This window comes from Leptodactylus fuscus, chromosome 8 (assembly GCF_031893055.1).
Source record: "Leptodactylus fuscus isolate aLepFus1 chromosome 8, aLepFus1.hap2, whole genome shotgun sequence".
NCBI lineage: Eukaryota > Metazoa > Chordata > Amphibia > Anura > Leptodactylidae > Leptodactylus > Leptodactylus fuscus.
The window spans coordinates 64866781-64883690 of NC_134272.1; the positions used below are offsets into that span (position 1 = coordinate 64866781).

General features: G+C 41.6%; 1 protein-coding gene across 3 annotated transcripts in view; it reads right to left on the reverse strand.

The window, feature by feature from the left end:
• Window positions 1-16910, reverse strand: part of SH3BP4 (SH3 domain binding protein 4) — a 111252-nt gene that overhangs the window by 79827 nt on the left and 14515 nt on the right. Inside the window, exons 2-5 of one of the 3 annotated variants that reach the window (XR_012717329.1) lie at window positions 11386-11588; window positions 5410-7757; window positions 4494-4682; window positions 2046-3378 (exon numbers count right to left, since the gene is read on the reverse strand). Coding sequence is in view for 2 of the 3 variants with exons in the window: in XM_075283921.1 (XP_075140022.1) it covers window positions 3154-3378; window positions 4494-4682; window positions 5410-7757; window positions 11386-11503 (2880 nt within the window). In the remaining variant the exon portion in view is untranslated. Of the gene's footprint in view, window positions 1-1981; window positions 3379-3944; window positions 4009-4437; window positions 4683-5409; window positions 7758-11385; window positions 11589-16910 lie in introns of those variants that run through there. The other 2 variants (XM_075283921.1, XM_075283923.1) reach the window with 2 other exon arrangements.

Genomic DNA, 16910 nt, shown 5'->3' on the forward strand with positions numbered 1-16910 from the left:
TTGCTTAAGTATGTTTGTATCATCTGGACAACCCCTGCAGAATGAAAACTTTTTACCTGAATATAACTGGAATGTTAATTTCACTGAGGATTTAGATATTAGGTGAAAATGAGATACAGTTGTCACATTTCAGTTCTCTGACCTTTATCAGATTTTTCTCCTATGCAAAATTCAGTGTGATTTTTTTTCTTTTGCCAGTAGTACAAAAATAAGAAATAAATGTGGCAATGTGAATAATACAAGTAATGGCGGAGAGGGCAAAGGCAGAGGTCCAAAGCTGATGATGAGACAACTCCATTCAACACTAAGGGTGCTATCACACATTGAGTTTATTGCATCAGTTAATGCATGCGACCATTAGGTTTCACGATGGTGCCCAGATGTCAGAAATCCACAGCCACATTTCATAAGACCAATCTGTGACCAAAATAATTAAAAAAAAAAAAAAAAAAAAATTATATATATATATATATATATATATATATATATATATATATATAAAGCCTGTTGGATCCAAGTTACCCTACCCTAAGTTCACGCAGAGTTTTTTTTTTTTTTTTATCAGAAACTGAAGTGGCCTCAGGTTCCGATCCAAAAGCCAGGTAGCCGCGACTGAAACAGGTGCACTGCACCGCCATCCAGCTGTGCACTCTGCTCCAGATTAGGCCCAATGAATGGGCTTAGTCCGGAGGAGGGTGTGTCTTCAGGTCGAATCACGAGGCGAAACGGCCTGAAGAATGAGCACCTCGCTTCTTGAGTGGCTCCCATTGATTTCAGTGGGAGCTGTCTTTTTGGTCAGGAGGCGAATACAGTCTCAAAATCCTGAACAAAAAACTCAGTGTTAACTTACCCTGAGAGAATTTACTCCATTAGCAGGTGGAAGAAGGGAGTATACCTTAAATGTAACGCTCCCTCTAAATTTGAAGTCTTATGGTGCAGACGGCTGATGTGCGACTAGGCTCTATCAGACTTCCGTATGAGCCTCACTTTTACTCTATTAGCCCATGATGCATAGGCAAGGCTCCTCTTTAGGTCTTTATGAGAGGCCTAGACCTGCTGGCCATGAGCAATGTTGATAAACCTACTTTTGAGAAAAAAAAAAAGTAGCCTAAATGGTCTTTGGTATTGCATACCCAGGACTGAATAGGGAGTGAAGGGGAGCTGGAGGAGAGAGTGTCAGTATTATATCCCCAATACGGCTGTTCCCATAAGTCCTTCCCTAGAGGATTGGGTCTCAGGGAAGTTATTACCATCTGAGCAGAGATTTGCAGAGAGTGGAATAACTCTCTATATTAGGGCACCTTCACACAGAGTTACGCTCCGTGCATTTTGTCCATTTTACACATGTAAAAAATGGACATGTAAAATGCAGTAAGCCAATTGAGTTCAATGGCTTCCGTGCGTATTTTTGAGCTCGTTTTTGCACACATAATTTTGTGTCCGCAAAAATACGTGCGCAAGTCATTGAACTCAATGGCTTACTACATTTTACACGTGTAAGGGTGCATTCACACGGAGTAACCTGCCGCGTGATGTGGCACATATACGGCGTGTGACTTTGAGCGCCGTATACGCTCCCATTGATTTCAATGGGAGCCTGGATCATATACGCCGCGTTATTTTGCGGCCGCAAAATCAATGGGAGCGTATACGGCGCTCAAAGTCTCACACGCCGTATATGTGCCACATCACGCGGCACGTTACTCCGTGTGAATGCACCCTAAAATGGACAAAATGCACAGAGCGTAACTCCGTGTGAAGGCGCCCTTAATAACCAGCTTATGTCAGCAACAATTGCAGAACTGCAAACAATGTGGCAAAAAATGTTGTCTGAAGTCTCACTGTAATTTTAACAATTTTGAATGAAACAAATTCCTGGACATCAGTAGGCAGAAAGTTTAATTAAAAAAAAAAAAAAAAAAAAAAAAAAAAAAAAAAAAACACACCACAGGCATTGTATTATTTTATTGTTTGACCTTAGACTTTTATTAGACTCAAGTGAAATGAATGCGAGGTAGTTAGAAATCGGTCAGAATTAAAAACACAAGAAACGGAAAAAAAAAAAAAAGTCAGGTCCTAGCCTTCATTTTCTAGCAGTTAGATCCTTTCGCTTGGTATCCACCAACCTCTTAATGGACTATGCAGACCTGCGATGAAGGACTCAAACAATGAGATTCTGTCTATGGTATGAGCATGAATAGTAAGCCCGTCTGCCTAGTGGGAGCAGTGCAGTCATTACATTAATACAACTAGGTATAAGGCACAGAGAAAACACAATAAGGGACCAGTGAAAAAGTCGGATTGAGACTGGAAAAGTCATCTGAGACTTCCCAGGCAAGGGCGAGAGAAGTGATGACTTTGTTAGACTGCACTGCAGGACGTTGGTTCATAGCATCAGGTTCCACCGAGTGTCTGCCTATATTAAACCCATGCATTTATTGCTTCAAACAGGCACGTGTGACAAAAGATTGTCCTGTGTATGTCCTACACACAGTTAGGGGTCGGGTCCTGGGATATAACTACATATTTACATGGCTACATTTAGCCAAAATGAGAAATAAAATCACATGGTAACAAAAAAACCCATAGGGGAAGGTCATATAAAATGTCCCATGCAGAACATGAACTAGCAGTCACAAATGACCCTGTGCAAAGAGGCCATAAACAACTAAAGGGACACAAAGTGTAAGGATAGAATACAATGAATACAATGCATTTGTGCTCGTTCAGAAACCAAATAAGACGTGGAGTCAGGAGGATTAAATCTCTGGCTCTAAACCACCCTGTGTTTTTAGGGCATCCCCGCTTATTTACACTGTACACACACCCTAGAGATATAACAAACATGAGAACCGGTCACTAAAAGCCAGGGTCATCCAGTGTACAGACTTGAACAAAGGTAGGTCTGCATGGATTAAAAAAAACAAAACAATTAAATAGAGAAGGTGCAGATATAACCCTTGACAACCAAGGAGTTAATCCGTTTCGCTAATATACACAAGTCCACTGGAACCTTACACTGAAGTAAGGGTGCCAAAATAGTCCAAAATGCACAATATCAAAATCTGCACCAGACTGTAATAGTCCAGGTCCAGCTATTAATGCGTTAAAAAAGGAGGTGTGGCGCCCAATTCTTCCATCTCAATGTGAAGTTTAGATAACACAGTCCTCCTGGTCCTGGGTGGCGAATGCATTTGCTCTCAGAGTGTCCAAAGAATTGACAAGAATCAGCGTCCCTGTGAGATGCTTCCATCTCTTGGTGATGGGGCTGCGCATCTTATCCAGGCCCGTGTGGAGTTCTTGGATGACGTCACGGTAGCTATCTCCGATCTGTGCGCTCCATGTAAGAAGAAAATCATAGGCTGGCTTCCACATGGCCTGAAAACAAAAAATACTTAGTGAATTTTTAGCTCCTAAGGGTACGTGGCTGACTTTATAGGAACAGCTTTAACTGTGTCAATAACAACAGTATTGGGGATTAGAAGAAGCCTTTACGGTATTATATGAATCTAGAGAAATATTCAGTCAAACCAGTTGCATAGCTGGAAAAAAAAAAAAAAAAAAAATTGAACAAGGCCATTTCTAAAAATAAAACATTTAACATGGTGTCCGTTTGTATTGGATTTGCATACCTTTTGATGCAGTCACATCTATTTCCCAGTTATCTGATATATGACATATGGAACTCAAGGGATTATTGGAAGTTACATAGATTAGAACAATCCAGAATAACTTCCTTATGTTAGATATTCGTTAGAATATCTTTTAGGGTACTGAGGATACACAGTAATGATCTAGTCTTAGTGACAGCCATTGAACGCCAACCATTATGGTGGTTACATGATGGTGGATCACTGTTACAGTATACGGGAGGAAGGTAGATGTTGAGTGATATCACCAGTTGTGACATGTACGACTGCTAGGCTTCAAGTGGTTATACAGATCCCTTCCTCTTCCAAAAATGGTACCACATCTGTCCACAGGTTATGTATTGTATTGAAGCTCTGACTCCTTTATTGGAACAGAGCATCAATATCGCACACAGCCTATGGGTGCTTTTTGTAGAAAAAGTCAATTGCATTTTTCTAATCCCACAGATTGTCCTATACTGCAATTACTAGTTTGTTTTTTTTGTTTGTTTTTTTTAAATGTAGATTGTGAGCCCCACATAGAGCTCACAATGTACTTTTTTTTTTTTCTCTATCAGTATGTCTTTTTGAAATATGGGATGGAAATCCATGCAAACACGGGGAGAACATACAAACTCCTTGCAGATGGTTTTTTGCCCTTGGCGGGATTTGAACACCAGGACTTCAGCGCTGCAAGGCTGCAGTGCTAACCACTGAGCCACCGTGTGGCCCCTAGTTTGTTTGGTTTTTTTTTGTTATGGTTTGCATAGCATTCATATGTTATCAGTGTCATGTTACAGAAGATAACATGACAATTCTGTGCCTGACCCCTTAGCCCCATATTCAGCCTCTGAATCCCCTTACCTCACTGTCCAGGATTCCATTTTTGTCACGGTGCGGGGCTTCGTAACCTTCCATCTGCTGTCTTGACACCTTTGCCAGTTTCTCTGCCAGCTCTCGCCAGCGTTGAGCAACCTCTACAGCAGTAGTGAGCAATACAAAGTCCTGAATGAGGCGGACTACAAGGCCTTGGCAGTCCATTTTCAGTAAGGCCTAGAAGAATATAAAAAAATATATATATATATATATATATATATATATATATATATATATATATATATATATATATATGACAAGTATGTTATTGGTTTCCATCTTTAATATGGGTAATACAATATGTAATAAGTTTAATCATGGAATATGAATACATGCTTCTTGAAATCTTAATGAACAAAGTATATTAGATCTCTGTTTGTCATCAGAACACGTAATATAGGTTTACAACCAGTGACAAAGCATACATAAACCAAAAATGTGTAACAGTTGAGGGCTTGTATGTAGTCTAAGCAATCTTCCTTGAACTACAGATTCTGAACTTCAAGACAACTGCTCTTACATAGCCTGACCCATCGTAAGAACCATTAAAACAAAAATAGTTTGCAGACTTTAGGTGTAAATTAGAAGGTTTATGGTCAAGGATAGCAAGCAAAGATTTTGGAAGCCGCAAAATTGAAAACACAATGAAGATTTAGTAGCCAGACGGTGCCTGATGCTGTATGAGAAATCTGACATCTCTTTAGAATTGTCTAGTCTGCATTTACACCACCCGTTAGTTGGCTTACTTTGCGCCAGAATATTTTGTTTTACTAAAGTTTGGCACATTTAAGCCATGTCCCCATTTTCATGGAAAAATGAGATGCGCCACAGTGTGCTAGAGAGGCGCCATGTACAACAACAATCACACACCACATCAAGATCATCATTCAAAAAACAGCCTTACCGAAATGAGCTCCTTTTGGAAGGATTTCCTTTCCTTGCCCTCATTGTTGTTGCACTCCTCCTTCAGTTTCTCCAATACCGATGCCACCCTTTCGGTCTCACTTTCCAATTCCACACGGCAGAAGTAGGTGAGGGGTAGATTTCCATAGCCGAGGGCATCAGCAAAGGATCTCCAGCTAGCAATGTTCTCCATTAACAGGGTCCGAACTGAGGCATAGATATAGGTTAAGAACTTGCAAGGACGCAGGATCTGCTCTAATAAGGTGCTTGTGGTCAACTCCGATCCTGACAAAAGGTTTGGTTTTGCTTTTCCTACAACAAGCACATTCTTGGCATGAATCAGGCCCATCTTGCCTTGGTAATAACCAATGTACCACTCCTTAGTCCACAGTTGTCCCTTTAGTCGGATCTTCTCTTCGCTCAGAAGAGCTATAACATCTCCCTTCTTGTACTCCAATAAATATGGGTTTTTACTTTGCCGCACCACAGTCTTCAGTAGTTTGCCATATTTTAGGTTGGATATTGGCCTTTCCTGGAATGTAGGATACTTACATGTAACAGCCAGAGGGGACAAAACTATTTTACCAATTTCTTTTTTCTTGAGAAATCTTCTTGGCCCTGTGGATTTTAGGCCAGTTTTTGGAGGCGGCCTCGGGGTTTGTACACAGTACTGTGATAAGATATTACCTACTTCATCTCTAACTTGCACCCTAAGAGTGAAGTCAGAAAGCTGTGCAGGGTCATGGCAATTAATTGGAAAGATTAACCGGCTAACTTTGCCCAATTTGAGTTGAAATCCTCTCACGATTTTGCCCTGGTCTCCGGCTTCCACTCTATAATTTGTCATGTTGGAATAAAGGCAAAGTTTCAGATCCTGAGGTTTGGAAAGCACAAACTGTTGTTTGCCCCACAGCTGTAATGTTACTGGTGCTACCCCATGGGCTTGCTGGGTTACCTCATTGACTATAAGGGTCTTAGGGGCACAGTCATGGCCAAATATAGCAAGTACGGCTTTAAATGAAGGGTGGACATGTTTAGGACCATATAGTCCAACAGTTACCTTCTTATGAACAAATTCCCACACACTAGAAGGAGGTACCATACTCTGGGCTTGAACAACCATCACAACGTACATAATTGGTTCTAAATTTTCCAACTTAACCTGAACGGTGTCACCATAGGTGTATGAATGCGGCAACAAGTTGTAAGGACCTTCTTTAGCATCACTCCTCAAGCACTTTATGGAGACGTCTGGAGCAGGTATATTATGTCGTAGTTCTACAGAGACTTTGACTTCTAAAGTCAGAGAGGTCTGTACTTCCATATTGCTAAGTTTTATTTCCAGAACAGGGCTTACTGTCGTGCACCTATCATTGTTGAGTTCCAGTGGTGGATCGAGCAAGGCTTTGAGTGAGATTTGTTGTGTCTCACCAGACGCTATATGTCCTTCTGGGACGTGAATACTAATGTTTGTATCCGGCAGCTGCACGGCACCCCCAGAGCTGTCCAGCCTGCAGACAATGCTAGTTTCCACAGGCTGAGTCTGACCCCAGCCAGGATTCTGGCCCAGCAAGTCCAGATCATGGCAGGACCGGGCCAGCTTGCGGTGATTGAGCCATGCAGTTCTGAAATCTTCCCTGCTCTGGAACTGCTCAGGAGCTGGGGACTTGAGACCAGCAAAAAAGCTGCCCGTGGCTGGATTATCAGACTTTGCCTGGAGAATGGACAGCTCGGAGAGGCTGTAGGAACGCTTGCTCCGGAAGAATGGGTTGTCCCTTTTTACAGGAGCTGGCTCTTCCATCACATCCGTTTGGTTGGCACGTGGTAAAAAGTCCAAGAAAACATCAGTGCTGGTTTCTGTAGAGCTCGTAGAAGAAGGTGCTAATGGATCAAACATCAGTAAGTCCACAGAATCTGAAGTTATTTTCTGTGGGGCGTTCACTGGACCATTCAGAAATGGGTTTGAAACAGTTGGCCGTAAGAATGGGTTATTGTTATTTGTTTTGACAGAGTTCTGGTTGAGGATATCAGTCCAGTCACCTAAGAGATCCAGCTCTTTAACACCTTCATCAACACTTTCCATCAACCCATCTATCATACCACTGTCACTAAGACAGGAGTCCCTATAGTTGACAGGCTGTACATAAGCAGATGGTATGTAACCCATTTCTGTTGTATTATGCGCATACCACCATTCCCCTCCAGAAGTGTCCAGCACATATAGATGTTCTCCTTTAGAAAATTTCAGCGTGGTAAAGTTACTGGGACAATAATCCTTAATAGCCACCACTTCCTTCACATTCTCCAGTGATGTAGGACTGTCGATACGCAAAGAACTAGGTGACAACACTAGAAAAAGAAGGAAAAAATAGATCAATCAAAACATAAGGAGCAAATTTAGGCTACGTTCACACTGGATCCTCTTAGTCTGTTCTGATCCAGTATAGAATTAGAACAGACTAAAGTTGACAAAATGACAAATGTAGATAGAGCTGATTCTGTATGGCTCCATCATCATCCACTGCAATGTGAAAAACAAGATGGAGGCTTTTTTTTTCTCAACTTGTCTACTTTTCAAGCGGACGGTAAACTCCCGCATGCAGAGCTTCATCCTCCATCTAAACCAAAGACGACCGAAGAAAGCTTCCATTGCTCTTACATGACCGTGAATGATGATGGATGTACACAACACGCTATCTGCACTGGTCTATCAACCTTTTAGTCAGTTGTTCTGATCCTATCAAGTCAGTGTGAAAATAGCCTTAAATATACATTTGTATATTATATCACCAACTTTAGCCCAACACCCATGTGAAAACCACTTGCTGACATAAGTCATCAATTTTCATCCAAACCAGTGAACCCCTGCTGATCAGGAAAATTGAAAGAGACCCTTCCACAAGTCTTCAAAGAGATTCCCATTAACCCCTTTGATCAGGCACGCCTCAAAAAGCACCTGACCTGTTCAACTTCTAATTGTATATAGTAAAGAATAACATAATGCCCTTGGGCATGCCGACAGTGTCAGATAGGCCGACCAGATCAGAGGATCCTCTGGAGGGCAAAGCTCTGACACATTAATGGTACAGCAGAAGACACCCAAATTTCAAGGATACTATGGTCTATTACCTGGGGACTGTTGGAGTGTGCCCCCCCCCCCAGAATAATTTTAGTTGGTGGGCCCAAGGAACTACTATCCAGTATTGGTTACTGGCAAGGTTTCTCTCTAGTCTGCGACCCAATGCTTTATGCAAAAGGACAATGGTGTAACTTATTCTTGATAACGTAACAAAATTTCATGTATCTTCAGGTCTTTTCAAGTTTTTAAAAGAAATACATTTTATATTGCCATAGCAACTAAAGGATTATGATTTAGGTATATCCCCTTTCACAGAGAAAAACCTGCAGCTGCATCTCCCTCCTCGCCACTCTTTCTTTATTACTGGAGTTCTGAGCATGGTGGCTGAAAAGCAAAATTAGAATCTGCTAGAAATAGATAACTCTGCATTGTGCTAGTCATCTGTCATCCCTATATACATATAAAAAAAACAGGCTACTGAGCATTTCCAAAACCGTACAGCCCTATACAGCCTGCTACTCTCAGCACAGACTGGACAGTGTCAGAGTGTGTAGGAACACAACCAGTTCTCAATTTGCTAGAAGGAATAATAGGAATGGAATAATACACAGTACTACGGAAAAAAAAGTGATCCAGTATTGTTATTAGAGAATAAAAGGGTTTACTAACATAGATACGTCAAGAGCTGAAAGATAAATTTTTAAGTGATTCATGTTTACCGTAATCTCTGTAGTGTTTTCTTAAGTGCAAGTCACAACAAGATAAGTTACTGGAAATAACGTGTCAATGAAAATTTAGTAAATACCTGAAAGATTTGACAACATTCAGTACTGCATATAGAAAGCCAACCTGGAATTAGATGGGAACAGTCTACAGAACCAAACTAAAATGGATCTATTACTGGAAGATGGTAAAGAGAATCCAACTTAAAGTACTTGAAATGAGAAATCAGAGACATGTACATGATGCCACATCACCAGAGATGGAAGAGGCACTAACCACAGGAAAGAGTTAAAAAATGTGAAGACAGGAGGCAATACTGCTCCATACAGCTTTATGGGAGAGGTATACGCTAAAATGTACCATGTATAGTGCTGCGGTACAGTGCATAAAAATCACCACTCTGCTGACCCAAACGCAGCGTTCCAAACCTCTTTTGGCATTCCGGAAAGTTCATGGCATGGGTTTCAATGACCGAGCAGCTGCATACAAATCTTAAGTTACCAAGAAAAATGCCAAGCAGTGAATGAACGGGGTAAAACATTCTGCCAAAGAACTCAGGAAAAGGTTCTGCGGAGCGACAAAACCACAAGAACATGACCTGACTACATTGTGCCAACTGTGAAGGTTTCAGGGAGGGATGGCACCTTAGTATGCCAATGTGTTGTAAGTGCTGGAGGCAGAGTTAGAATATTTCCATGATGTATTCTAGTCACTATTAATTGGATATAAATGCTTGTCATAGTCTTATCTTTTTCACCTTTTCAGAATCCTTACTTTTGTTACTATATGGGGTGGGGGCGGTTAAACTTTTTCTACATCATAGGTCACAACAGCAAAAAGAACATTTCGACACACTGTATTTATAGCTCGTTGTCAAGGTCAATCTGAAGCTCTTATGTCTATACATTAGATAGCGGTGAGACTATCTGGATCAAAATGCACAGAGGCCATTAGCTAATGTTCTGGACAAGTTCACAATAGGTTTTCTGGTGTTTCAAGGTGTGCCTTTGTGCACGGCAGATGTTCAGTTTTATACTTTAAGTCTTTGCAATTGCAAAGTCTCAATATTGGCCGTGTCAGGGTTCTGAGGAACTGTAGTCAACATCATCAAGGTTGGCCATGTTCACACCAAAGTTATTAATGTCCGTTGCTGGCATCAGACATAAGATGACAGCAACAGATAATGAGAGTAAAGCTCTATTCAGATCACTTTGTGTCTGTTAAAAAAACAAAAAAAAACAAAGGTCATTTGTATACATAGACCATGTTTAAGCAAAAAAAAAAAAAAAAAATTATAACTGGCTGTAGGATATGAAAAACCAAATGCTACATGACTCACACATACTGATAGTTCATCATGCAGATTTGACGGACACGATTATAACACCACAATAGAAACCCGATGGACCTCAGTCATCGGGGGTCCATCTGGCACCATTGCTGTCCATCAAGTGTCAGATCCAGCCATGCACTCCCTTAAACTGAATTCAAATAACATCAGAAATGTGAATTCAGCCCTAGAACTTGAAGAGGACTTTCTAGTAGATGACATGTTAAGTAAAATCTCTACAGAAACCAATCCCATGCTCTCCAGAGACCATTGGAGTGGGCTGTGTCTTATCAGTATCTGTGAAAGGTTGATGTTTATTTATAGATGACCTTGGAGGTTTTATCTTCAGGTCTAGAGACTGTTATTCTGATAGCTGCGCAGGACAAACACATTGATCTCTACCCAGCTCACAAAGGACAGTAACTCTGTGTAGGAAGATTGGCATTAACTCTATGCTTTACAGAGAAGATACTAGAAGGGTCACTAGAATATATTCATGAATATGCAAATTATCTCTCTCTTTTTGATATAGTAGGAATACGAATCTCAGGAGGAGATCAGTGCCTTGTATCCTAGTAAAACATTGTGTAGCGTGCATCATCTGGCTGAGACACGTGAAGGTTAGGCAATGGTTATTACAGCATTACATCTAATATATATATATATATATATATATAAATATATATATATATATATATATATATATATATATCTTACCTGTACAAGGAGTGTTTGTTTTTATAATGGGTACCCTGTAAGCGCTTATTCACATGAGTATATTTCAGGTCCCTTCAGATTTAAAATTATGTAGTTTTATTATTAACAGACAAAACACTTTTTTATACCTTTGACATCACTTAGGCTTTGATCAGGGGCACTGCTACTAATGTCAATGAGGGTTCCCTCGGACTTGCAGCGCGGCAGGCCATTAGCGTTAGCGGACCGAATCTTCTGTGCAGCCATTTTGTAGATTCCCTTCTCTTTACTTAGGAAAACATATCTTCTTCTTAGATCACTTTTCAATGCTCAGTCAGGAGATGGGAGGCAGCTGCAGAGAACAAGAAGAAAAGCTTTAGGAAACAGCGGTATACTTATAGATAGATGGGGAGTAAACAGAAAAGTCAGAGTTTTACACAGACAGGGTTCAGACCAAATCCTGACCAAAATACTGCCGTGTAAAAGTAGACAATATACAATTTACTTTAAGTCCCCCAACCATCCGACGTGTATGGGGGACCTCCCGACTCTCCCCCGAAACAAGAGAAGTCTCAGGAGATAAGAATTGGGCTGCTGATCCTTTAGTTCTCAGAGAGATAAGACTCATCTAGCAGAAGTTTTCTTCCCTCTCCCAAGCCCCTAGGCTCTGTTCACATTACATTAAGTGTCTATGTTCACTGGAGAAGCTCCTGGCATATATGCTAGATCTATTCAGAAGGCTCTAGTTTCCCAACAAAGGTCAAACCATTGTCCTTTTGACCTTTGTCAGGTCAGTATATGTTAGCACAACGTTTTTGGCAGTAAGGAATACCATAGTAGACTACGTCATTCCATACAAAGGCCAAGAACTTTGTTCTGCAGTATATTCTCGTATAGTCCAAGGCCTTGTGCAGAGAGACAGATTTCAGGCAGAATTTGGACCAGATTTTGAGGCAGGATCGGACTCCAAATTAGATCCAAATTCCTCTGTGTGAACATAAACTTTAAAGAAAATAGTTCACATATTGCCACTCAGCAGCTAAAAAAAAAAAAAAAAACTTCCCCAAAAAAACAGATTATACAATGCTGAATTAGAGGACTTTTAATGCATAACATTTAAAGGTGGCTCCAACCCAAAGCTTCACTCTAAGACAATACGGCTTTATCTCTAGTGTAAAGAGAAGCCGGATCAGCAGGAACAGTCATAACTTCATTATGGCGAGATAATACTTTATTGCTCACGATTGTCACACTCTACAGCTAAGCAGTCTATGACAGGCAATATCCATTTATCTTTATGAGGTGTAATATTTATATAACCCTCACACCTGTAAAGCAAATAGACAGAAACAGAAGACATATTCCGCTAGTAGACAGGTTAGATCACAGTAGTGTTTTACATAGGGCATCAAAATCATGGCCTTAATGGGTCTGGGGGTGATGAATGTCACTTATTTTATATCCTTTACCAAGTGCTTTAGAAAACGTCTGACACAGCTCTCCTCGTAAGGATTACAGTAGTGCCATTTAACCACTAGCGTAACTAAAGTCTGGTGGGCCCCGATGCAATCTTTTGTCTGGGGCCCCCTACCTCATCCCTATAGCAAATTCTTGATAGTGATGGTTATGGGCACTAAGGAGTTTGATCAACCTTAGGGTGCATGCACACTATGTAACGCCGGGCGTGTATGAGAGCCGTACACGCCGGCATTACAGCAGACTGCCGAACACTTCCCATTCACTTCAATGGGAGCGCTCGTAAACGCCGCTGTTACGAGCGCTCCCATTGAAGTGAATGGGAAGTGTTCGGCAGTCTGCTGTAATGCCGGCGTGTACGGCTCTCATACACGCCCGGCGTTACTCAGTGTGCATGCACCCTTAGTGTGGTTAGGGGGAAATCTCTGCAGCTTCCATTTGGCCCATAAGCCAAGGAGATCCAATCTCAATACTGATGCTAGTGCTTATGGGGCCCCTAAGGGTGCATGCACACTACGTAACGCCGGGCGTGTATGAGAGCCGTACACGCCGGCGTTACAGCAGGGCTGCCGAACACTTCCCATTCACTTCAATGGGAGCGCTCGTAAACGCCGCTGTTACGAGCGCTCCCATTGAAGTGAATGGGAAGTGTTCGGCAGTCTGCTGTAACGCCGGCGTGTACGGCTCTCATACACGCCCGGCGTTACGTAGTGTGCATGCACCCTAAGGCTACTGGGCCACGGTGCGACTGCACCCCCTCAAGTTACACCCGTGCATTTAATATCTCCTTCCACTTCAGGCACAGTATGACAGGAGCGCCCATTGCTTTTATTTCACATATAGCCTTTTGGCCACTGTTAGTTTACAGCTAACCACTGACTATGTAAAACACAGGGGTACAATACCACACACTAGAATAGCCATAGACAGAGTCACCGTTATATGTTTAACAATTGCTTCTTTAAGAGAAACTGGCATTGAAATTCCCAGCAACGCCATGGCAGCATGTAGGTTTTCAGCCAGGAGAAGCGCAGCAAGACTTTCATACATTTTTCATAATGAACAAGTGAAAGCATAAGCTGGGAATAGACATTTTCTTTCATCAATTACATGGCGGCCTTCATATCTCTGTGCACACATTTTCAGACCAATGCATTCAATTTCCAGTAGAAGCGCTCATTTTTCACCCATACAGACAGATTATTTGTCGGTACACTTGGCAAACTGTATCAGTCAACTATTCTGGCATATGATCATCGAAATGCTGAGGGCTAGACAGAATAGGTGCCAGGTAGCCCACAGGCAATACACTGGGGAGATTCAGATCTCTGTTCACGCAGAGTCATTGAAAAAGTAAAATTGCTCCTGGAGTGGTCCAAGTGGCTTCTAATGTCTATTGTATAGTATTTGGGCAACTGTTTCAGAAGTCCATTGGTATTGTAGATTTTCTAATCAATGGATTCCCTCTTTCCTACTGAATAAACAGGCAGATACTTTGCCCACCCCTGAACTTTTTACAGATGTACAAATACCAGCAGCTAAAATATATTGTGTGCGGCTGGCTTTAGGTTGCATTTGCAGGAATAAGAGGGTATCATTTAAACATGAAACTATTGGCCAGATTTACTATGCCCTGTACACCAGTCTTCTCTTGCATAGGTGATCCTATGAGAAACATACAATAATTTATTGACTCCTTCTCTACATTCACGTGCCGGGACGCTTTCTTCTAGTAAACACTCATCATAGTAAAATGACTTCCACACATCATGTCCTATTACCATTGTGATGTGTAAACGCAAACATTATCCTGCTAAGATAAAGGTTGGTCAGTACACAAGTGTGAGCAGGATTCTGTCATCTGTGAGGATGTTTACAGCAGGAAAATAAAACCTGAAGAGAAAGGGAGGGTTTCAACTTGCAAACTTCCTGAGATGTCACACGTGCCAAAACACTGACTATTAATGTCTGTAACACCCTGAAAGGCGATAATGGGATTCCTATATTCACAGGGGTTAAGTGACAAATAAAGGTTTTAAAACTAAACTATTGCAACATTGTATTTTGGGAGGGGGGGGGGGCATCACCTACTGTGTTTTATTTTATGTAGAAAGAAGCAATGGCATGGGAGGATACATTGCCTGAATCTACAAGTCTATGGTCTAGTACAGGAGTGGGAAACCTACGGCTTTCCAGCTGTTGTAAAACTACAACTCCCAGCATACATACTGTACTTGCTCTACTGTTCTAATAATTTGGCTGTAATTAAAACCCAGGGATAGACAAGTTTGAGATTACTGTGGGCTTCAGATGACAATTTTTATTGAAACAGACATAAAAGCAGCAATATAGTCATCGCTAGATAACAGTGGAAAATTTTTAGTTTAATTTGTTAACAGGTTCATGAGGATTATACCTCTGAGCTCCCCCAGAGGTAGGATATGAAATATTCCAATACATGCTGTATTACGGAGATGTTCCAATACATGCTGTTTTATGACTTAAAGGGAGTCTGTCACCAGCACCCAACATACCAAGACAGCCCTGCAAATGGATAGATTATGGTCACCTGAATCCAATGGTGTTTTCGATTGTGAATTGATGCCTCTGTTGCAGACATATTATATGTATTTATCTATCAAGATACAAATGATCTCTTCAGAGCAATGAGGGATTTGATGCTTACCTATTTGACCCGGGGTGCTGCGGGAGGTAGAGGGGTCCGGGGCGCTGCAGGGAGGGGGCCTCGGAGAGGATGGGGGCGCAGGAGGTTCCGCGGGGGTGTGGTCGGGGCCATGAGAGAGAGTGGGGCCGGGGGCGCTGGGGCGTGAAGGGGCATGAGTGCGGGGGACGAGGGTGGTTGCGGGGAGCCAGGAGCAGACGATAGGTAAAAAGTCCTCAGCGACAGGCGAGGAGAAAATGGGACAGGGGCGTGCAGAAGTGGAGGTGGTGGCACACGGCCGATCATAACCAACGGCGAATGCGGAAATATCAGCGGCTCAGCGCCAACTCCAACCCACAGATGAAGTCGCGGACAGATGCTAGTTAGTAATAAATCACAAATTCACCTCTCCATTTATAATCATCAGTCACCTTCACAGATCCATTACCATCTCCAGATCTCTACACTAGGGATATGGGAATTTAGAGAATTTTTTTTTTTTTTTTTAAATAGCAAAGGGATATATTGAAAGTCAGAACTCCAGAACATGATATGAAATGGTTAATACTTATACATGAATCAAGCAGATCTATTATATGGGGGAGAATGGATAACATAGTGGGGAAATACTTAAATGTGATATGAAATGACGAAAGACTTCTGGAGCGAACAAACAAATCACAGAATGGAGAAGAACAAAGCCGATCCCATCACACATCACCAATACAGCATGTAGCACATCATTGTTACCCCAGACAGCCTTGTTATTGCGAAGGAAATCATAGAAGAGGAGCCCCAACAGGGACAATGACAATAAATGGAAACAGAAGCAGCAGGGATCTAAGAGGGTCATTCAGGAATTCACAACAGAGTTTCGGGAAAGCCGCAGGACAGAATTACACAAAAAGCAAAAACAAAAACAGAGAGAAAAACACCACAGACGTGCAAACAGCGAAACGTCAGGCAACAATAAACACAAAGCTAATACTGTATGTGCATGGAGTGAAACTACGGAACAATGGCTGGAGCAGTGGGATGACTACCACACACCCTCACAGACATTGGGTCAACACAACCTACCCAGGAGGAAGCATCTGAAGCACACGGCTTAATATCAAACATAATACTTCATTTACGGAGTGTTCTCGTTCCTCCTTACCAACCATATTGTGTGTGTCAAAAAAAAAAAAAAAAAAATCCATTCATATTCAGTGGAAAGAAATGGGTGGTTGCAGCTTTGACAACGTACAGCTGAATGATATAACGCAGATTTTATGTGACTTTCAATTTCCACTTTTTGGGATGAGGTCCTTATTCTTCACACCTCTACTATTACAATTGAATGGGGTTGTATTGCAACGGAAAGCAGAGAAGTCTTTTTGTGACTCAGATTTGCAGTATCAAAGTCACAATGCAACCCCATTCACTATGCCAGTCCTTACTCTACTGCTATTAAGATTTCTGCGATCTACAAAATGTTCCTTTTGGGCTGCTAAGACAAGACAGGTTTACAGTAGGCTGCGGCTATACAGCAAT